At 38.5% G+C, this 23,509-nt stretch overlaps 1 protein-coding gene across 3 annotated transcripts; it reads left to right on the top strand.

Moving 5' to 3' along the window:
• Nucleotides 1–6,352: 6,352 nt before the first annotated feature.
• LOC149313193 (enolase-phosphatase E1-like) lies at nucleotides 6,353–23,407 on the top strand. Of its 3 annotated transcripts, none has more exons than XM_089526235.1 (6): nucleotides 6,353–6,664; nucleotides 18,565–18,666; nucleotides 19,486–19,688; nucleotides 21,030–21,162; nucleotides 21,277–21,415; nucleotides 22,810–23,407. In XM_089526235.1, exons 1-6 carry the CDS (start codon nucleotides 6,581–6,583, stop codon nucleotides 22,947–22,949), a joined length of 801 nt encoding a protein of 266 aa, XP_089382361.1. In that variant the 5' UTR covers nucleotides 6,353–6,580; the 3' UTR covers nucleotides 22,950–23,407. The 3 variants fall into 3 exon arrangements, with proteins under 3 accessions (XP_089382361.1, XP_089382362.1, XP_089382363.1); XM_089526236.1 differs by having other exon boundaries at nucleotides 6,360–6,664; nucleotides 21,277–21,400; XM_089526237.1 differs by lacking the exon at nucleotides 6,353–6,664 and adding an exon at nucleotides 18,089–18,254.
• The last annotated feature ends 102 nt before the right edge of the window (nucleotides 23,408–23,509 follow it).

Genomic DNA, 23,509 nt, shown 5'->3' with positions numbered 1-23,509 from the left:
AAAAGATGGCCACACAGCCTCTGTTTAAAGACCTGCAAGGAAGGAGACTCCACTGCCCTCCAAGGGAGTGTGTTTCACTGTCGAACAGCCTTTACTGTCAGCAAGTTCCTCCTAATATTGAAGTGGAATCTCTTTCCCTGTAGCTTGCATCCATTGCTCCGGGTCCTGTTCTCTGGAGCAGCAGGAAACAAGTTTCCTCCATTCTCAATATGACATTCCTCAAATACTTAAAGAGGGCTATCATATCACCTCTTAACCGTCTCTTCTCCAGGCTAAGCATACCCAGCTCCCTGATTCTTTCCTCATAAGGCATGGTTTCCAGACCCTTCACCATTTTGGTCAATCTCCAGCTGGTCAATATCATTTTTGAACTGTGGTGCCCTAAACTGGACACAGTATTCAACTGAGTTTAATTTGTGGCAGGGAAATAATTTGTGTCATCAGAGTCCATGTCTGGCATGGGCTCATTTCCTCAGAAATGAATAAAAATGAGAGAGAAGTTATCCCAATATGAATGCAGTGTTGTTGTTGTTTTTCCCAGCATGAATAAACACAAAAGGACTGTGTGTATGTTGCATGTGTGTATGTGGAACATCATGTTAGGGTTCCTGGCCACCCTTGTGTGTGACCTGGCGCCTTGGCTTCTCTTGGCCTTTTTGCGGGATGGTGTTGGGGATTATTGCATATTAAATCGCTGCTGAATCGCTGGCTGCCATCAGCCTGGGTTCCAGCCATGCTCCGCCAGCACTTTTGGGAAAAGCAATGTGCTCCAGCTTTGGCCATGCTGTCTGGCAATGCAGCACCTTTGAAGGGAACTTGTTTGGTGAAGGTTGATATTATTTGAACTTGAGCTCATTCTAAAAAGGGTGAAAGTTGAAACAATGAACATAAATCCTTTTCACTGAGTTCAGTTTCTCTTACCCACAGGTCATACAAAAACAGATTTGAATTGTTTTGCATTTTCCCCTTTTATTCATGCATACACTTGCCTACATTCTTCCTAGTTCTTTTTCAAGATCTTTTTATACTGTAAAAAAGCATCCTAATGTTGAACATCTGTCATGCATTCAAGAGCATGTTAGATCAATACTTTGTACACAAATGGTATACTTCATTTCAGACACTGGTGTTCAAAAATGTTTAACCTGGGTCCAAAACACAGCACAGAAATTGTCTAGTTTGAAACTGCTTTAACTGCCCCAGTTCAGTTGCACTGGAGGAATTAGTGATTCCTAGAGAAGTATTATCTCAGAGATTGATAATGTATTTTGTTTTGTTTTGTGGTTTTCCACTTTCACAGAGATCCTGCATGCCTAACTCCAGTGAATGTGGAGGGCCAACTGTATATACATGATGAGATGTCTTGTCTTGTTCAGATTAAGAGGGAGCAGCCTCTGAACAAAGAAAGGATGTGGGACTAATAAGAGTCCCCCCCCCCAAAAAAATATCATTTTCTTCACCCTATTTCTCCTCCAGACTGGTTGTTTTCAAAACCTCCCCATGAGTTCTTTTGGTGCTGAAAACTGGTGCACATTACTGCTATAGCATCATTTATAGCATCTATAGCATATAGCATATAACTGCTCTGAGAGCCGTTGTGGCTGAAGAGCGAGCTATAAACTTTACTACTGTTAAATAATGCAGGAGATAGTATGTAGCAGAGGAGCATTCCTGACCCTTTTTATGGGGTCCAGCATCCCTCACAGATAATGACAGAATCAGAACCACAAACAAATTCAACACAGAATATCCATCTGCCAGTGATTAAATTCAGTATCCATTACTAGATATATAGGGAACTTAGATTGGGGGTTTATATGGTGCAAAAAATAAGATAAAGTGTGTAAATGTGACACATCTCCCCCCATAGCTATGAGAAGTAAGTGCAAGCAAATTAGGAACAAAGAAAAATGAACTCCTACAGCTTATTCATATCTTTTCCCAGCCCCAAACTGCAAAGCAAATGCAAAAAGTATCCAACAAGGGCACTAATACAAACGAACTCTTTCATGCCACTATTAATGTTTGGTCATGATGCTAACAAGAACTCCAAAGCCCATCTGGCTGCTGGCACAAGCCAACCCACTACATCCGATCTAATTAAGTAGAGCTCACGTTACCAACTTCTTTCTCTCAATTAGTCTCAAAAGTTCTACAACAGTGGCCCTTTGGTTCTCCAGATGATTTGGACTTTAATTCCCATCAATCCAGACTGTTGGCCACGTTGTCTGGGGCCTCTGGGAGCTGAGGTCCAAAATAAAGGGAGGAACAAAGGTTGGGAACCACAATTCTACAAGATCCCTTTTACACACTGGTCCAGACTAAAATGGCTATATAGAATCATAGAGATGGAAGAGACCTCAAGGGTCATCAACTCTAACCAGCCGCCATGCAGGAATAAACAAATCAAAGCATCCCTGAATCAGGTCTATGAGCCATTAAAACAGTTTGTGGTTCTTGTGTGGACCCTAAGGTGAGCCTATTCTGGAGTTTTCATGGCAAGATTTGTTCAGAGCGTCTTCTGAGACTGGATGACATTTGCCTAAGATCATCCAGTTGCTTTCCATGGCTGAATCGGGAAATTCAGACCCCAGCACTCAAACCATTATGCCAGTGGTTTGAGTGTTGAGCATAAACAGTTTTAAGAGAGATTTGATAACAGTGTGTAGCAGTCACAGGGGAGACAATAATGTTAATTTGCTTCGCCGGCTTCTTCCTCTCTTTCAAATAAATTGGTTTTATTGGCATAGTTTCCATTTTAATAATATCTCAGTTCTAAATTAAATACACTATATTGGCATCATTCCTGTTGTCCTAGAATTTAGAAGAGGTCCTATTCAGTTTAAGGATACAAATTCACCATAAGATAGTGTTCAAGTTACTGTAAAAAAAAAATTAAAATCCTCCCCTGACCTTCAGTGAGGACAGAGGTGGCCTAAATATATGTATAGTGCTCAGGTTGAATTGGTCTTCATTGTTATGTGTATGCATGTGTTTTCAAGGCTGCATCCAAACTGCAGAAATAATTCAGTCTGACACTGAGTCAATTATTTGGAATTCTGGCAATTGTCAACAAACTACAATTCCCAGAATTCCATAGCATTGAGCCATGGCAGTTAAAGTGGTGTCAAACTGGATTATTTCTGCAGTGTGAATACAGCCAATGACAGCCTGCATGGTGTAGTGGTTTGAGCACTGGACTATGACTCTGGAGGTCAGGTTCCAAGTCCCCACACTGCAATGGAAACCCACTGGGTGACCTTGGGCATGTCACACACTCTTAGCCCCAGAAAACTCTGAGATGGTGGCACTCCCATGTCTTGGAGAGCATTCCATAGCTTTTCGTGATCCATGCAGTCGAAGTACATTTAAAAGCAAAAGCATTTAAAAGATATATATGCTGTAAAAGGTGAAAATATTCCCTTACTGTGTCTGATTAAATGTTTATAGCCTTCCTTCTTCAATTTGTGCTACAACTTGTCCTGCCACACTAAATGTGGGGTGAAGATGTCACAGAGCACGTTTGCTGGTTTTGCTCAAACCTGTTTCAGAGTATGAATAATAGAATGAAGTCACTGGCTCACGAAAACTATGCATCAATCCCTAAAAAGGGAAATATTTCTTCACACAGAAAGGACTTATTAAAAAAAAACATATTTAACTCATGGAAATCAGTGCCACGTTGTAGAAGGCACTAGCCTTGGGTTCAAAACACACTGCAGAAATAATCCCGTTTGAGACCACTTTGACAGCTCTGGCTCAGTGCTAGGGAATCCCGGGAAATGTAGTTTGTTGTGGCACTAGAGCTCTCCGACAGAGAAAGCTAAAACTACAGTATCCAGAATTCCACAGCATTGAGTCGGGGCAGTTAAAAAAGTGGTCTCAAACTGGATTATTTCTGCATGTGTTCTGGACCTTAAAAAGTTACTTTTAAATGCACTAGACATTTGGTTGAAGGATAGTCTGTCAATAGTTATTATTAGCTATGTTTAAAGCATCTTTATGAAAAGGCAATATATCTGCCAAACATAACCACTACCCTAAAAAAATGTGGGAAATAAGAAATAACAGTCACACTTAAAGGTTTTGAAGGCAGATCAAAATATATAGACTAGAACTATACAGATTTTTGGCAATGGGATTTGGAAGTGTAGAGCCATATATATGTTGTACCAAAAAGTTCCATGTTCATCAGGGTGACTTAGGACATGTTGAAATTAAGGAAGCAATATACATTTACAGGGCGAGTCACACACTCTCAGCCCCAGAAAAACCCATGACAGGTTCGCCATAAGTCAGAAACAACTTGAAGACACACACCAACAAACATAAGAAGAGATTTAGTTAGGACATAAAACTCTTAATAACAGATGCCCTGACTGCACCATTATCCCTTAGATCTAATCCAGCAAGGCATTTCTTAAAAGATTTATAGTCTTAAAATCTGATGTATGCTGGGCAAACGTTCACCCCAATCCCAAATTTAGAAGATGCAGTCATGCAAGGGAATGTGAGCACAAGGGGAATGGCAGATCTTCAGCTAATATCCTTATCCCTGCCAAGATTGATATAAAATTAAGAAGGGGATGGGTGCCTATACTTAATACCTGCATCTGGACAATACATTTTCAGGAAAACATTTTTAGAGTTGATATATATTGCCCTTTATGTGGCTGATGTATATTCTAGATTGGTGTGTGTGTCTGTCTTTGTCTCTCTGAATATTTATGTATGAGAGCCTGCATAGTATAGTGATTTGAGTGTACGACTACAACTCTGAAGACCAGGGTTTGTATTTTGGCTGGGCCATATGAACCCACCGGGTGACCTTGGGCAAGTCACACACTCACTCTCAGCCTCAGGGGAATGCAATGGCAAACCTCCACTGAACAAATCTTGGCATAAAACCCCATGATAGGTTTGCTTTAGGGTCTCCACAAGTCAGAAATGACTTGAAGGCACATAGCAACAACTATATCTACACACATACATAAACACGTTTACTACTTTTATGTGGTAAATATTTATTCTAGATTAGTGTGTGTGTGTGTGTAGATATATAAATACACACACACACATATCAACACATACAAATATACATTAAACACACACGCCTAAACTATAATATACATTTATGGCATAAAAGGAAGATAGATATAGATAGATAGATAGATAGATAGATAGATGTGCATGTACACCTATCACCCTTCCTGTGGTAAATGCATATTACTTGCATATAAATGTGTGTACATATGTGCATGTGTGTGTATGTATATATGTGTGTATATATGTGTATATACATATATCTTATATGAGTGTCTATGCAAATACATATTATATGAATATTTTATATTTTTATTTATAACTCTAACCTGTGAATCCGTGAATAATCAAATCCACAAAAGTATACTTCTATTGATGCAGCCTGGAATCGCATTGGCCTTTTTAGCTGCCGCATCACACTGTTGACTCATGTTCAACTTGTGGTCTACTAGGACTCTTGATAAACCACTCATTGTTAATTATTATAATAATTATTATTATGATTTCATTGTTAATAATAATAATATGGTTTAAAAGCTTGGTATTGTTCTTTCAGGAGCATGCTGAATGCTCAGGTTTGTGCTTTAGCCTGAAACTCAGAATTGGTACTTTATAGTTTAAAAGCTCAAGAGGTTATCAACATGGTATAGATTATAAGTACGTAGTTGCGTAGATTAATGTTCCAAAACACAAAGTAGATAATATTTTCATTCTATTTTAAACTGTATACTTTACATTAGCTCAGCTGACCTGTAATATATGTATTTTCTTACTTTTCAATGCATTCTTTTAATTTTTGTTAATCAACCTATTTCTGTATTTCTTTTTACTATGATGCTGGCTATGGGCAGGAATAATGAATTGAATCAAATCAGCTCAAGAGTTTTGCTTTAGCCTGAAGCTCAGGAGGGCTGGGCTTTCAAGCTGTGCTTTATCGTCTAGGGCGGTGTTGGCCATATAGCAAATCCAATAACCACCAAAACAATGATACCTTTATTGGATCAAACGAAATGCAGAGTTACATGTTGCAAGCTTTCGAAGTCACACTGGATTCTTCATTGGGCAAACAGGGTGGGGGGAAATGGGCAGATGTTAGCCATAGGCCTGCATTTTCAGATCTGCAGGCTGGCCATGCGGTCACTGGGAGATTTTCCAGTTCAAGGAAATTCAATGTCCATTTGCAATTCACAGAAGATGTTTCCTTGGAATCCAGCCTGTCTCCTCCCTTTGTGAAGCCACAGGCTCCTAGGTGGGCAGAGAATACTGCATGTCTCAAGAGGTCTGCACATTTTGCATCAGGAAAATGTGGCCATGATGTTTTAGTTTCCTGGGCTTTGGCCTGGGGCTGCCTTGCCCTGCTGCCTCCTCCTCCTTCCTCTTGGCCTCCATTCCGGGGAGGAGCCACTCCTCCTCCTCCTCCTCCTCCTCCTCCCAGGCCAGGCCTTCTGCCTCTGTCCTGCTGCCTGCTGCCTCCCTTCCCTTCCTGCCTTCTGCCCAGTAGTCTGAGCTGCTGCTCTTCCCTCCGTCGTGCCAGGCCATGGGGGGCTTCACGGTCCCCGCCGAGGTCCGGGTCTTCCTCTTGGACATCGAGGGCACCACCACCCCCATCGCCTTCGTCAAGGTGAGGGCCTCGGGGGTCCCTGGCTGCTGGGGGGCTGGCTGGGGATGATGGGAGCTGCGCTGCAGGAGCAGAAGGGGCCCAGGGAGGGAGGGATGCCCTGGCAAAACAAAAGCCATGCAAGCACCCCTTTTACACGAATGGACATCCTCTATAGACATTTCATATGAACGTTTTATATTTTTATTTTTATATTATTATTACTATGATTATTATTATTATTCTATATGGATATACATTTTATATGAATGCATTTCCATATACATTTTGTATTAATATTTTATATTTATTTATATATTATTTAATTACACATATATATATATATATATATAATTCATATTTTATATGAATGTATATCCATATCCATTTTATATTAATATATATATATATATATAATTTATATATTATTTGATTATATATATATATATATATATATTATTTATATTTTATATGGATATACATTTTATATTAATATATTATATTTTATATTTATTAATATTTATATATTATTATTTTATTACTATTATTTTATTGTTATATTATATGATACTATATTTTTATTATTATATATTAATATACATTTTATATGAATGCATTTCCATATCCATTTTATATTAATATTTTATATTTATTTATATATTATTTAATTACACACATATATATATATATATATATATATATATAATTCATATTTTATATGTACATTTTATATGAATGTATATCCATATCCATTTTATATTAATATATATATATATATATATTATTTATATTTTATATGGATATACATTTTATATTAATATATTATATTTTATATTTATTAATATTTATATATTATTATTTTATTACTATTATTTTATTGTTATATTATATGATACTATATTTTTATTATTATATATTAATATACATTTTATATGAATGCATTTCCATATCCATTTTATATTAATATTTTATATTTATTTATATATTATTTAATTACACATATATATATAATTCATATTTTATATGTACATTTTATATGAATGTATATCCATATCCATTTTATATATATATATATATATATATATATAATTTATTTATTATTTATTTTATATATATATATATATATATATATATATATTATTTATATTTTATATGGATATTAATTTTATATTAATATATTATATTTTATATTTATTAATATTTATATATTATTGTTTTATTATTATTATTTTATTGTTATATTATATGACACTATATTATTATTATTATATATTAATATACATTTTATATGAATGTATATCAATATACATTTTATTATTAATATATTATTATTATTATTTAAATATTGTATTATATTATACTTTATTATTATTATTATTTATATGGATATACATTTTATATGAATGCATATTCATATACATTTTATATTAATATTTTGTATTATTATCATAAATATCATTTTATATGGCTATACATTTTATCTGAATGTATATCCATGCTTCTTAAGTCAGGCTCCCAGTGGAGGATGTTTTGGGATCCCTCCTCCTGGACAGGAGGCTGGAAATGGAGGATGTGTCCTGGAAAAAGGAGGACATCTGGTCACCCTTGTATTCATGCTTCTTAGTCATGGTCCAAATACAGGACATAGGGGAATTTCTCCTACAAAGAACATTAAAAATGGAGGACATGTCCTGGCAAAGGAGGATGTCTGATCATCCTGTGTAAATATAAATTCACGCTTCTTAGTCATGCTCTAAAGGGAGGATGTTTTAGAATTCCTCCTGGACAGTAGGTTGAAATGGAGGACATATCCTAGAAAAGGAGGGTGTTTCTGATCACCCTATGTAAGCATTCCTCCTAGAGAGGAGGTGGAAATGGAGGACATGTCCTGGAAAATGAGGACATCTGGTCATCCTGTGTGGATATAAATTCATGCTATTTAGTACTTCTCCCAATGGAGGACGTTTTGGAAATCCTCCTGGACAGTAGGTTGAAATGTAGATGTGTCCTGGAAAAGGAGGATGTGTCTGTATAAATATCCTGTACAAATATAAATTCATGATTCTTCTTGATATTTATATTGGCTAACGCATTGTAATCCGCTTAGAGAGTGCTCAGATTGTTATTACTATGATACCTTTTATAAATACAAATTTATGCTTCTTAATCATGCTCCCAATGGAGGATGTTTAGGAATTCCTCCTGGACAAAAGGTGTACATGGAGGACGTTCCCTGAAAAAGGAGGATGCCTGGTCTCCCTGTATGAATATAAATTCATGTTTCTTAGTCCTGCTCCAAATGGAGGACATCTTGCAATTCCTCCTGGACAGAATGCTGAAATGGAGGACATGCCCTGGAAAAGGAGGACATCTGGTTGCCATGCGCAGGAAGTCCCTCCTTCGTCATATGCGCGACAAATACAGGTTGGGGAGGATTAATTTGCCAGGTGAAGAAGGTGGTTTTGGGATGTTGTTGTTGTGCCTTCAAATTGTTTCTGACTTATGGTGACCCTATCATGGGGTTTTCTTAGGTTTCTTCAGAGGGGGTTTGCCATGGCCATCCTCTGAGGCTGAGAGAGTGTGACTCGCCCAAGGTTACCCAGTGGATTTCTTTGGGTTAGCCGGGATTCGAACCCTGCTCTCCAGAGTCATAGTCCAACGCTCACATTTGAGATATGGCTGTCAAATATGATAAGATTCCTGGCTGTTCTTCCAGTGGTTCCCAACCTATTGAGATGTCTGTCAGATGTTTTGGACTTCATTTCCCAGAATTCTTGACTGTTGGCAGAACTGGGGTAGGGCTTCTGGGAGTTGGAGTCCAAAACACCTGGAGGAACAGAGGTTGGAAACCACTGCATGATCTACATTGCAGAAATAATGCAGTTTGACACCACTTTTTAAGTGCTACAGGTCCACCCTATGGAATCTTGGGATTTATAGGTTTGCATGGTCTTAGGCTTTCTGCGCCAAAGTATGCTGGTGCCTCACAAAGCTACAAATCCCATAGTGCCAGGACAATGAAAGTGGTGTCAAACTGCATTATCTCTATGGTGTAGATGCACCCCTAATGACTCACATCCTTTCAGAGCATAGAATTGGGGTACAGAAGAAATAATGCAGTTTGACATTCCAGGTCCATCCCATGGAATTCTGGGATTTGTAGTTTTGCATAGTCTTTGGCCTTCTCTGACAAAGCATGCGTCAGGATTCTGCAGGATGGAGCCAGGGCAGTGAAAGTGGTGTCAAACTGCATTATTTCTACAGTGTAGATGCAGCCCTAAGGACTCATTTCCTTTCATAACGTAGAACTGGGGTACAACTTGAACACTGATTTCTTATTCAGGGGTTTAGATATAGGTTGGGGGACAAAACGAAGCCCTTCTAAGACTGCATCTACATTACCAGAATTAATACAGTTTGACACTGCTTTAACTGCCATGACTCAATGCTATGGAATTCTGAGATGTGTAGTTTTGTGCGATGTTTAACCTCCAATGTCAGAAAGATCTGGTGCAACAAAAAACTATAAATCCCAGGAGTCCATAGGATGTTTTGAATGCCTCCAGGTCACTTTTGACTTATGGGTTTTCTTAGCAAGTTTTGTTCAGAAGGTTTTTGCCATTACCATCCTCTGAGGCTAAGAGAGTGTGACTTGTGCAAGGCCACCCATTGGGTTTGTATGCTCAAGACGAGATTTGAACCCAGATCTCCAGAGTCCTAGTCCAACGCTCAAGCCACTATGCCATGTTGCAGATTAAAGGAGAAATCTGCCTCCACAATGCAATTTCCTTCAGGTCCCAAATCTCTAACATTTCAATAATTGAAAACTACAGTGTGTCAAAAAAAAAAAAAAAAAAAGGAACAGACAAAGTTGTCAAGGGAATGTGAACACAGCAAGCATTGAAATGACAAGTATGGAAAACTTTAAATATCTTGCTCTATGCAATGCAAGAAATTTAAGGATTGAAGGAAAAGGCAGGCCAGAAAAACTTTGCTCCCCTACCTTTTCCAGTTCTATAAATATTATAGTATTAGTATTAATTTCCTTCTTTTGAGGTTTTTAAACAGAGGTTGGATGGCCTTGCATCTGGGATGATTGCCTGCATAGCAGGGGGTTGGACTGGATGGCCCTTGGGATCTCTTCCAACTCTTCTATGATTCTATTATATATATGTAGAGAGATCTTGTAGCACCTTTGAGACTAACTGAAAGAAAGAAATTGGCAGCATGAGCTTTCGTAGAATTCAGTCTACTTCCTGAGATGCAATTTCTTTCTTTCATTTAATCTCAAAGGTGCTACATACAAGATATGTCTACATACTGATTCTACAGACTATCTTTGAATTCTATTAAATATATTTTACTATATAAATTTGGCTTTTTAGCCTCTTGTGGTAAAATCCTACATCTTGAACTGGCATATAGGATTGCCAGTTTGCAAGCTGGAAATGTTTCATTTCCTTTTAAGTTTGAAGGTTAAGACTCTGCCAAAAGTGATGCTATTGTGGTTTCTTCAGCCATAGTCATGCATCCAGCCTCATGCCTTCTCCCCATGCCTCATGCATTCAGCCATGCTCATCCCTCACACTTCTTCCTCTTCTTTGCTCTAGGATTGCTGGAGAAGAACACAATGAGTAGATGTTTTTACTTTCGAAAAGGAATTGTAGCATTTATTAGTCACAGTTGCATGACTTTACAGTACTTCTTTCACTATAACCTCTGGAGGAGAGAAGGCATATTAACTGCTGTATTTGCAGCCCAGAGTCTTATTTATTTTCTCCCAGGAGAGACCCAAGGTGGTTCACAGATAAAAAACAACATTTAAAAGTCAATAAAATTCAAAATAATTGAAATAATCTATGAACAATATCAAATCACATAAAAATATACAAAAAATAAGATTATAACTAGTACCCACCTGTGAAGTCGAAGGCTTTCATGGCCAGCATCCATAGTTTTTTGTGGGTTTTTCGGGCTATGTGGCCATTTTCTTCTAGAACATGGCCACATAGCCCGAAAAACCCACAAAAAACTAAGAACCCACGTGCTCCATGAAAACCACCCTGATATGAATTATATATCTGCCTTCTTAAATAAAGTATTGTGCTACCTTAAAAGACTCAACACAGATGTTTTTAAGCTGCATTTGGTGCTGTATTCTATTGCAGGCTTCCTACTTGCTATATTTTATTGCAAGCTTCCCTAATCTGATGTTTTCCACATATTTTGGACTATACTTCTCATCATCCTCAGCCAGCAGCACTTAGGTATGCCAGCTGGGAATGATAGGAATTATAGGCCAACACTTTTGGAAGGCGCTGTTGTGGAAGATTGGCTTATAGTAGCAGAGCCTAAAATAGAAATAATTGGTTCCGCTTCTATTTGTTGACCATTGCCTCAGTTTCCCTCCTCCTCTTCTGCTTTCTTCCATAGATTGCTTTACAGCAGGGGTGGATGAAAGGTAAATCTCTGTGTGATTTGCAGTAGATCAGCAAGGATTTCTGGGTTTCAATTGTTAAGCAGCAGCAGTAACAACAAAATGACTCTGCACCCTAAAATAGATAGCCAAAAGGAAGAAAGTGGAGGGTAGAGTGGATTTTGCCCTGGAAAGGATGTGATTACGGCCCAGTTTTGCTACTGAAAACAAATTCCTGGGCTTGGAATAATTTAATTCTACGTATATGACTTTTCCACCCAGCTGCAGTGGGTGGGTCTGGAAGTTTTTACACAAAAACAAAGCTGATATCACAAGCCTGAACTCTGTCCAGTATTGCATTACAGATTGTAAGGCCCTTGGGGCAGAGCTCTGTCCTTGTATGTTTTATAAAACACTGTGTGAAAAGATGTGTTATGTACAGTCAGCCCTCCAGATTTGCAACTTTGACTCTTATGGATTTGATTATTCATTTGATTAATATGTTCTCTCTAGGGATCTCTAAGTCTTTCAGCATGACTCTGTGATCAATGTCCACTAGAAGTCACACTGGAGGACCTAGAGATTCCTAGAGAAAACACTTTCCTAGTCAGTGTTATTCTGTAGTCACCTTCTGGCAGATGCTGACTACAGACTTGTGTTGGAGAACCTAGAGATTCCTAGAGGTGTTCTCTCGAATAAAAACCCCAATGTTGTTTTTTCTTATTATTATTTGCAGCTTTTCCATTATCTCTTTTGGCTCTGTTGATTTTATACCCCCTCCATCTCTGTGTATAAATTGGTCAACAAAAGACAGTGTATCATGAACTCTCCTTGGAAGCTAAGAAGATCAAATTGAGGCTGTCATACTTAGACCACATCATCAGAAGGCACAACTCATTAGAAAGGACAATGACACTTGGGAAGGTAGAAAGTAACAGAAAGAGACAAAGACTGTGTGCCAAATGAATAGACTGAACAAGGGAGGCCATGGGCTTGAATCTGCAGGACCTAAGCAGAACAGTGAAGGACAGGGGGTCTTGGAGATGTCTCTTCCACAAGGTCCCCGTGAGTTGGGATCGACTCAGTCATTAACAACAACAACATGGTTCTAGTCTTCTTTTCCCCAACATGAGTCTTGCCAGATACTGTATCTTGGATTCCAGTTCCCACATTTTTTATTATTGGCCATGCTGGCTGGGGTTGATAGGAATTGACGTGCAAAACATCTCAAAGGCACCAAGTTGAGGAAAGCTATACACTTGTCCATGAATGCTGATTCCATAATAAATCTGTTGTCCTTAAGATGCCATAAAACTTTTGGAGTTCAGCTGTACAGTTGCTCTTAGTGATAAATGGCTTTTAGGACTGGACATCTGCCTCTTAAAAAGAAATTAATCAGGGGCTTCGAAAGCCTTCTATAGCCTTTTTAAATTGAATAAATCTTCTTAAATAAGAAGTCTTCTCTAATCTTAACAGTAATTTAGGACTGTTAGGTTTACTGTTAGGGTCCCCCCCCTGGTGTGTCATCCTGCTACATAAATGTGAAGAGGTTTGTTCAGAGTTTGGGCCTGTCACATCAGGTTTTGGGGGAAACCAGGTCACCGTTTATGCCTCGGGCTCCTTGCCTCTCTGTTGTATTCTCATTCTCTACCGTACTTTCTCTAGCAGAGAGAGATGCTTTGTACAACGAGGGAATAGTCCTTTCAGATCTATTGAAATCATCTAGTGTTCTATCTGGAGTCCTGATCTACCTTCTGCATTTCCCCTGAAAATGAAATGTAAGACGTGGGATGGGAAGGGCTGGATTGTGAGACCTTGAATTTTGTACAAATGCTGTAAGTTAGCATGACTAGGGAGGCATCTAATAATTGAAAGCCATGACCTATTTACGGAAAGATGAATCATTTCAAGCCTGCTATAGGCAGGGGTGGAGAACGGCTGTTGTTGGCATAATCAAATATTAATCATGTAACAGGAGAGTACAGTCGTCTAGTCTACTCATGCAACAAAGTGTGGGGCTAAGCGTACTGAAATAGTAGAATATTCACCAACAACTGGACTTGCCTCTTCATTTCTATGCACACAGGATTTTGAATTTGAATTGACATTCTCACACACAAATGTCTTATATAGGAATCTCCCTGGCTTTCCACTCCACCAAATGCATCTGAGAAAGTAAACTGAAGTCTACAAAAGCTCATGCTGACCACTTCTTTCTTTCAGTTAGTCTCAAAGGTGCTACAAGATCTCTACATACGTAGAATAGCCTGCCACTCAAGGTTGCAAGTGCAGAGCCATTATTTGAATATCCCCTTGTGTAAAGCGAGCAAACGTTCTGCAGGGAGAAAACAAGAATGACAGAGAGTAGACTGGGGTTAATACATTTCTCCTTGATGTACTTTTTCTTGCTTTTGCAAAATGTATATATATTCATGGTATCCTGTAACTGCAGTCTGAGGTGGGTCCACTCTAGCATAGGAACAATAACCTTATTCTCCCTATACCTTCCAAATATAATGGAATACTCTCCCCAGAATTTCTGATCTTGCTAGCATAGATGCTAGCATAGATGTATGGATTCACGTCCAAAACATCTGGAAATTACCAGATTGCCACACACAAGGAAATAAAATACTGTATGAGTAGCAAATAGGAAAATAAATAAATAAAGGATCTCAATTTTCTGCAGTATACCCATAGAAAAGTGAAGACATGGGAGAAAAATAGAAAATGTTTTCCCCCATTTTTTCCTAATGCCTTTTTAAAAAGAAAAAAAATGGATTCTGGGATACTGTATTTTGTTTTGAAATTATTAATAAAATATTTAAGAAAAGATTTCCTATATTAACTTCTCCACATTTCTGAACACTATGTAGCAGGTCACATCTTTGGAATCCCTTGTTTTCCTTTTCTCAGATATTTCCGTTCTTTTTATGGGAATGAGCGTTTATGTCTGCCTGGCTATTCAGAAAACTAGAGGTGACAAAAGAATTGTCTTTTTTTTACTAGTGTTTATTGTTTCCTCTGTATTTATTATGGTTTTGCCCACTCCTCATAAATTAGCAAAACTAAAGAAGCTCCCTAAAGTGTAGGTATTGCATACAATTCAGAGTCTTGTAACTCTATTTGTAGCAAACAAACAAAAGAGTAAATTTAATTTGTAATGCAGTAGTTTTATGAATAAACTATATTTTAATACATCAGATATGATAATTTCACACCAGACCAAAATAATGCATGTTCCTAAAGTAACAATGTGGCTTTCCGTCTGTAAAGAGTACAAATATTGTATTTTTTTTCAATTTTTCTAAAAATGTCCATTCCCTCCCTCAACCTGGGGAAAAAATTGTTCTCCCCCGTTCCCAACTTCAAAACCTCTGAAACCTTTTCATCTCTCTATACCCAAGATGATTTCATCATAAATTCAGAAATAATATGAATAAATAATGTGTGCCCTTCTGCTAAGTTCCTTGTGAATATTCTTCACATGTTTAAAGGACTTCTTTCACACTGAAAATCCATGTGTTTTCAAAGGAAATATATTTATGTTAAGTGGGATGCTTAAGTGACAGTTGAGAGTGTCTATTTTTATGTAAGATGGCAGTAAGATGTCCAAAGCAGTAAGATATCCAAAAACTGGATGAATGAGGGTTAAAATGAGACTGTCCATGCTTGCTGGCGATTTTGAGGAGTTAGAAGTGGATGCTTCATTATGAGAAGGCAGTTGATGAAAAGAATAATGAAGTGCACATCTGACACTATAAATGTTGAATATAAAGCTCTCAACATCAAATGTTCTTCTGGAAAAATTGATGATTATGGAAAAGATTTAGGTTTGTGGTCTATTTGTGGCCTTCAGATATATTTATACTGAATTTCCTAAATCTGCTGCAAGCCAATTTTAATTTGACATGACCTCTAGCTGCAGAAAGCATGGGAATTCTCATTAATCATCCAGCACCCATATAAAACTATAATTTCCTGAACTTATTTGGTGGTACTGTATTTGTAAAAGTTTTTACACTGGTCTGTACAACTTCAAACTATATTTATAGTTTAGCGTTGCACCAGACTGCTGTAGTAGTAGTTCCTAGCACCTCTGAACAGTGTGATCTGGCAGGCGTCTGATTTATACGTCATCATCAGTGCCAACCTCATCATAATTATTTAGACATTTTTATTTGTAGTTATTTTTCATCAAGTCGACTTCAGCCTATGGTGATCCTATGAATGACAGCCAGTGTGGTGTAGTGGCTTGAGTGCTAGATGATAACTCTGGAGACTAGGGTTTGATTCCCAGCTCAGCCTTAAAACTCACTGGGTAACTTTGGGCAAGTCACATTCTCTCAGCCTCAAAGGAAGGCAAAGGCTAACCACCTCTGAACAACTCCATGAGAGGTTTGCCTTAGGATCACCATACGTCAGAAGCAACAACAACAACAATGAATGAGAGACCTCCAAGAGCTCCAGTCATCAGCTGCCTTGCTCAGGTGTCGCAAGCACAGGGCCATGGCTTTCTTTATTGAGTTGATCACCTGTAATGTGGTTTTCCTCTTTTCCCACTCCCTCCCACTTTGCTGAACGTTATTGTCTTTATCAGTGAGTCATATTTTCTCTAATTTCCAAAGAAGATAGTCTCAGTTTCGCCATCTTGGCATCTAGGCAGATTTCAAGCCTCATTTGCTTTAATATCCATTCATTTGTTTTTTTATCAATCTATTGAACTGTTCTCCAGCACATTTCAAATGAGTTGATTCTCTTCCTCTTAGCTTTCTTCATTGTCCGGCTTTCACACCCAGGCATAGAAATTAGAAATACTTCTAGTATCTGATATTTTTGTAGTGGTCTTCATTTTAAGGTAATCACTAAGGCTTTTGCCAATATTACAGTGTTAAAATTATGAAATATAGCAAAAAGAGGACACCAATAAACCAGTGATAAAACAATAAAATATTTCATTCAAATTACTAGCAAACATATAACATATAAGTGATCACATCTGAGTGTGCGTTTGGTGGCAAAACTGGATTTATTACTATGGGTACATTCACACTGCAGAAATAAAGCAGTTTGACACTACTTCAGTTGCCGCGACACTTACAAAATCCTGGGAGTTGTAGTTTGGTGAAGCACCAGAGCTCTCTGACAAAATAGGCTGAATATCCCACCGGACTAAAAATCCCAGAATTCCACAGTATGGAGCCATCCATGACAGTTAACGTGGAGTCAAACCACTTTAATTCTGCAGTGTGGATACATCCAAGGTAGTGTGAAAACAGGCTTTAAGAGGAGTTCAACAAGAAGCCCACTTCAATGAAACTTGCTCAGAAGGGGAGAAGTTATTCTAGTCTTTATTTCTTATATGACCTTATAATTTTAGAAGGACCAGGAGTCTCTTTTTTTTGACAATAATTTCCCCTCACAAATTGGTTTTTTTAAAAGGATGAGCAGCCAACCTTGAACTTCATTACTTACATGACATGAAGGTCACGTCACTTGTCATTTAGCAAGTCCATTGTTCTGGGACCAGAACAGAAGTGTCAGGTGTGACAACCTTTTTTGTTCTCCTTATAATTGGACTGCGCTTAATATAGATGCCCTTTGTTTCGGCACCTTCTTTAATACTCAATAATGGCAACTTAGACAACCACTCTTCATTAACTCTGTGTTCAGTTACTCACTTAGTTGAAAGGTGAACATTTAACTTGGAAGAATTGAAACCTTGGCACCTTGAAAGTACATTGTTTTCATGGGTAACACCAGAAATTGGTGCAGAGAGCTAGCATGGTAGAGTGGTAGCATTGGTCCAGGAGTTGACATATCTAGATTTGTGTCCCCACTGCCTCAAGAAACTCACTAAGGCTGCATCTGCAGAAATAATGCAGCTTGACATGACTTTGATTACCATGGCTCAGTGCTAAGGAATTTTGGGAATTGTAGTTTTCTTTGTCAGAAGACATTTAGCCTTCTCTGCCACAACAAACTACAAATCCCAGAATTCTGTAACATTGAGCCATAGCAGTTAATGTGGTGTCAAACTGGATTGTTTCTGTAGTGCAGATGCAGCCTAGGTAACCATTGGACAGTCACCTTCTTTTGGTTTGGCATAGTTCACAGGCCTGTTGTGAAGATAAAGTTGGGAGAAGGAAAGTCATGGACATCTCTGCGAGCACATTGGAAGAAAGGTGGGATATAAATGTAAGAAACCAATAAAAAAATAATGTTTCAGGGAAGGAAATGTGTTTTTAAGATGGTGGATTAGATACCATTTGGATTTTAACCTAATATTGCACCATCAACTGATAAGTCTAAGCCTCCTTTTCTCTGAACAAGCTCTGCCCATGCTTTGCCCCCTGAACACCTTTTGTGATGTTGCCACCTCTTTCTCTCCTTTCATAGCTCTCCTCAGTATCCACCTTTTCTCCATGAAGCTCCATTCTTTCCTGACTGTAGGGATGGGAAACCTATCATGCAGCATTAATTTGTGATATTTTTTGTTTATCACCAGGATACTTTATTTCCCTACATCAAAGACAACATTCACGATTACCTCCGAACACACTGGGAAGAAGAAGAATGCCAAGAAGATGTTGGTCTTCTGAGGAAACAGGTGACACTTTTTAATGTTTTCCTTTTCTGATTATCTGGTTATTATTGACATTATTCTGCATCTTCAAGCTGACTCCAATTTATGGTGACCCTATTATAGGGTTATCGTGACTATATTTAATGGAAGTTGCCTATTGCTTTCATCCAAGGCTGACAGAATGTGATTTGCCCATGATCATCTGGTGGGTTTCCATGGCTCTGTGGGGATTTGAACCTTCATCTTCTAGAGTTCAGCACTCAAAAACCACTGCAGCGTGTTGTCTGTTTGTATATTGACATTGATCAGCTGGGCAACTTGTGGCCCACAGTTTGGTCACATGAGCCCTTAGCCTGATTTTGAAATCCCTGTGCATGTGAGCAGTCCAGGACTCTGCAGGACTGATCTTTCTCTTCCCTGGCAACCCATAGTGGGGAAGAAAGAAAGGCGTGGAGGTGGGGCTGACGGACTCTCACCTATTTTTAGCTTTGGCTGCATCCATTGCTAGTTTCAGCTCATCTCATTAGCAGAATGGATTGGTGACAGATTAACCTAGACAGAATGTGGCCCTTAGTATAACAAAGGCTGCCAAACTTTTTTTTGGATTACAACTTCCAGAACTCCCAGGCATCATGGTCACATTGATTAGTTTTGATTTCTCTTACATTCACACGTTTCACGTCTGAAGTTATTTACACTCAGTCACTGAAGACATTTATGGATTTGGGTAAATTCTTATTAGTGGCAAAGTGAAATGAAATTGTCACCTATCCCTAAGTGTAATTATGATTTCCCATGGTTGTTGACATGGCCACTTTTTCTCTTTCATCCAAACCTCCACAGGCTGAAGAAGATTCTCACTTGGATGGTGTCGTGCCCATCCCAATGGAATCCAGAGATGGGGAAGAGGAGATTGAACGTGTTATCCAGGCTGTTGTAGACAATGTCTTCTGGCAGATGTCCTTAGACAGAAAGAACACAGCTTTGAAACAGCTACAGGGTCACATATGGAGGGCAGCTTATGAGAATGGCCGCGTGAAGGGAGAGTGAGTAGCAAGCTTGTGGTGTTCCATTATTATTAAACCAGCTGCTGATAGTTGCATCATTGTCTCATTAGCTCTGGCCAGCCTATCCAAAGTCTAGGGCTGTATCCACATTTTGCAGTTATAGTGCTTAGATTTCACTTGAACTGCCATAGCTCCATGTTGTATAATTCAGAGATTTTTAGTTTGGTGAAGTACTTAGAATGCTCTTGCACAATGGTGCCAAACCATGAGCCATTGACCGCCAGTCTGTGGACAGTTTTCAGGAAAGAAAGAAACAGCTAAAGCCAATGGCCACAAATGAGATCCTGGTCCCTGGTATTCAAGGGGTAAAAAACCCTGCTTGCCCCTCACATCAAATGGCACGAGAAAGACTACGCTAGTGCACTTCAATGAACTCCAGCACTAGAGCTCTCTGGCAAAGTATTCTAAATTGCAATTATAAATCCCAGGATCCTCTGAGATGAAAGTAGGGCAGTTAAAAGAGGTATCAAGGTGCTATAAGTGTGCAGTGTGGATACACTTTAGAACAACATATAATCCAGCAAATATGACCCATATTTGCTGAACAATGGGTTGTGGGGATATATTTTCAAGTGGGAAGTGCAAGTGGTTGGCTTAGCTGAGGGATGGTCAGCTGTCGAAATCCGAAGGCCTCTGGGACCTTCCAGGGGATGCACAGACTGCCAAAAATACAGAAAAACAAAAATCTAGATGTGGCCAGAACTCCACTTGAAAAACAGATATATTTTGATGTTAAATCAAGCAGTGGGGCTCTGGTAACTGTTTAAAAAGTGAATTGCTGTTCCTAGAGACTTGCAGGAGAGGCAACTAATTTTCTTTGTTTTGGCCAGAAAAATGGCATTCGGAGAAATCTGGAGGGACAGAAGGCCACAAAAACAACATTGGAGGTTATGTGCAGCCCAAGGGCTCAACTGTTTAACTGCCTGTTTGTCCTATCAGATAATTTTGTCCCTAGCTGGCATTATTTCCAGTCTTAGAGCTTGGTCTGTAAAAACTGGAGGTAACAAGAGACTATTAGTTTATTTATTGCTGAAGGGTTGTTTTATTGTTGGGTTTTTTTTAAAAAAAAATCTGCTCCTCAGCCAAAAAAACCCAACAACACTTAATTAAGACCTTTTCTATAATCTGGCCACACACATTTTTGTTATAGCATTCTTAAACTGAACCCAGTCATGGTCTTCACATTGCACATCTTTGGAAAGCAACCATATCTGGAGTATCTAGTAATTACCCATACAAGTCAGGAAAACCTTTTAAACTCCATTTTAACTCTTTCTGTGGGTTTCCCTTCTCATAATGTGCTATTGTCCACCATTACAGTATCTTTGAGGATGTAGTCCCAGCAGTGAAAAAATGGAAAGAAGCAGGGATGAAGGTTTATATTTATTCTTCTGGGAGTGTGGAGGCACAAAAGCTCCTGTTTGGAAACTCTACAGAAGGTGACATTTCAACAGTAGGTATTAGTTTGAGAATTTATCTTTTCTTAATCCCTTAATTTCTAGAATTTTCTTCTTTTTACAAATCGTTTTCTCCTTTTTCAAAATGAATGTTTTTTTCACTGTTCTAGCTCTTCGATGGCCATTTTGATACCCAAATAGGTCCTAAAGTGGAGAGTGAGAGTTACCAGAGGATTGCTGCAAGCATTGGGTGCTCCACAAGCAACATCTTGTTTTTAACAGATGTCACTCGAGGTATGAGACATGCTGGTAATTGTCTTGCTATTATTCTTATTCCAGACTTTGCCAAAGCAGATTTTTGGATTAAAACTCCCAAGAATTCTCCTAGGCAACATGGCCATTGGCCAGGCTGGATAGAGGAATTCTAGGAGATAACAACAACAACCCACTCCTAACTTTGGCAACATTTGGTTTATCCAGATATGCCTGGATGTTGTATACTGAAAGCTGCAAAGTACTTGGTACCAAAAGAGATCCTTGTGGAAAAGAGTCTACAGGGAATCTCCTTCATAGTAACTGGCTTGTGCTACATACTGGCTTTCTCTTCTGCCTATTCAATTGCCACAGGGATGTCTTACCAAGCATTAGAAAATGGAGTAGAACTGTTAAGGTTACTAATGGCCAAGTAGATTATAGTAATAGTAACAGTATTTAAGCACAATTCAATTAAAAATAATTTAAGCTCGGCTCACTTTAAAAATATATTACTTACCTGTTGAAAGCCCCTTCCTCAGTAGCTAATTTGAAGGCACATACACAAAACTAATGACTCAGTTCTTGATTAATTGGCTATGTATATTTTATAGGTCCCAGGCTCGCCAGGTATTTGTTATACATTTTCATGATTCACTCACCCTGGTATGGACTGTGTGATTATAATGTGTTGCTTTGTCTTTGATTCCTATTTTTAGCTATTGAAGAAAGAACCATTAATCCTGAAACACACTGAACAATTACTAAGTTGTCCTTAAAGATGTCTTAGTTTAGTCTTGCACTTGATTTTCAGTCCTCCTCACAGAATACTAGCAAGTCAAGGGAAAGACTAGGTTAGAATGTTGTCCTTAACATAGGTTTTCAGTGGTCCAAAATCATGGAATGTCTAAATTATGTTATCCTCCCATATGCAGTCTGATATGGCACATAGCTAGGAATAGTGTACCATGGGATTCATCTGTGTGTGTACAATTGGCCCCTCATATCCACAGGGGTTCCATTCCAGACCCCAAGATGCCCAAAACCATGGGACCTCAAGTCTTGTTGTTTTTAATGGCGGTATGCTGTGTGCTGCCGTGCCACCATTAGAGACAATGGGACAAGGTTATTTACAGATGTTCACATCTGCGGATGGCAAGCCCATGGTTGGGGTCTCAAGCACTGCAGAGTAAACAGGGAACATAGCACTAGAGTAAGGAAGTGCAACTCTTATTTGCATGCTGGTGATAATGGTCAACCATCAGTTCAAGTTGCTGTAGCCATTGGTGAATGATGATGGAAGTCATAATCCAACATTTAACTGGAAAGTCCCCATCTCTGGCCACCATGAACAGCATGTGAAAAAAACAGACTGTGGCCCTGCAATAATAAACTAGTGATGTCTTAATTCAACCAGATAAATTGATTACTCTCATTCTTTTCACCTTTAGAGGCAGATGCCGCAGAAGAAGTTGACATGCATGTGGCTATAGTAGTCCGACCAGGCAATGCGGGACTGACAGATGACGAGAAATCATATTACAGACTCATAACCTCTTTCAATGAACTGTTCCTGCCATCATCCACTTAAGAAGCAAATTTGCAAAAGGAATTTTGAAAAGAAAGATGGGACACCACTAGAGAAAAATCTTATAATTTATGGCAGCTTTTGGTGGTGATGAGAATTTTGGGGAGAGAAGATATTTGGATCCTTGACCTTCTGATGAGAAGCAATGAGGCCAGCAGGATTTCTCCGTCCACAGGTGTCATGAGTGCATTTCAAATTAAGCAGCAGATATGAAACTTAGTGATTGTGGACTCCCTTTCTTTGGAATTGCACATGGAAGAATCAGAAAATACCACTGGGAGTTTCTCCTACACAAGACCCTTGAATGCACCATTTTGCCCTACTCTTGTGTACCTCCCCCACATTCATCTTAAATGTGTTGGAGAACGTCCTGGTGGACTACATGCAGCATGTAAACCCCAGATACACATTCCTTTAGCTTTATTATTTCTGCAAATATTAATAAAAATGGCATAAGCCTCCCCCCAGTTTTGGCTTCTTTTTCTCAGTGAAATATTGGTCAAATACCATAATATCATTTAAAGTATTTGACAAAAAACCATTACAAATCCAAAAAATCCAGT

The sequence above is a fragment of the Sceloporus occidentalis genome, unplaced genomic scaffold (assembly GCF_023333645.1).
Source record: "Sceloporus occidentalis isolate IW3139 unplaced genomic scaffold, rSceOcc1.0.p SCAF_5, whole genome shotgun sequence".
Taxonomy (NCBI): domain Eukaryota; kingdom Metazoa; phylum Chordata; class Lepidosauria; order Squamata; family Phrynosomatidae; genus Sceloporus; species Sceloporus occidentalis.
Note: the sequence above shows the minus strand (reverse complement) of the source record. Positions and strands in the feature narration are given on the sequence as shown.

Coding starts and splice junctions, on each gene's coding strand:
- LOC149313193 (XM_089526235.1), top strand. CDS start 6,581: ATGGGGGGCTTCACGGTCCCCGCCGAGGTCCGGGTCTTCCTCTTGGAC. Junction 18,667..19,485: donor TTGGTCTTCTGAGGAAACAG/GTGACACTTTTT, acceptor AAACCTCCACAG/GCTGAAGAAGATTCTCACTT. Junction 19,689..21,029: donor AATGGCCGCGTGAAGGGAGA/GTGAGTAGCAAG, acceptor CCACCATTACAG/TATCTTTGAGGATGTAGTCC.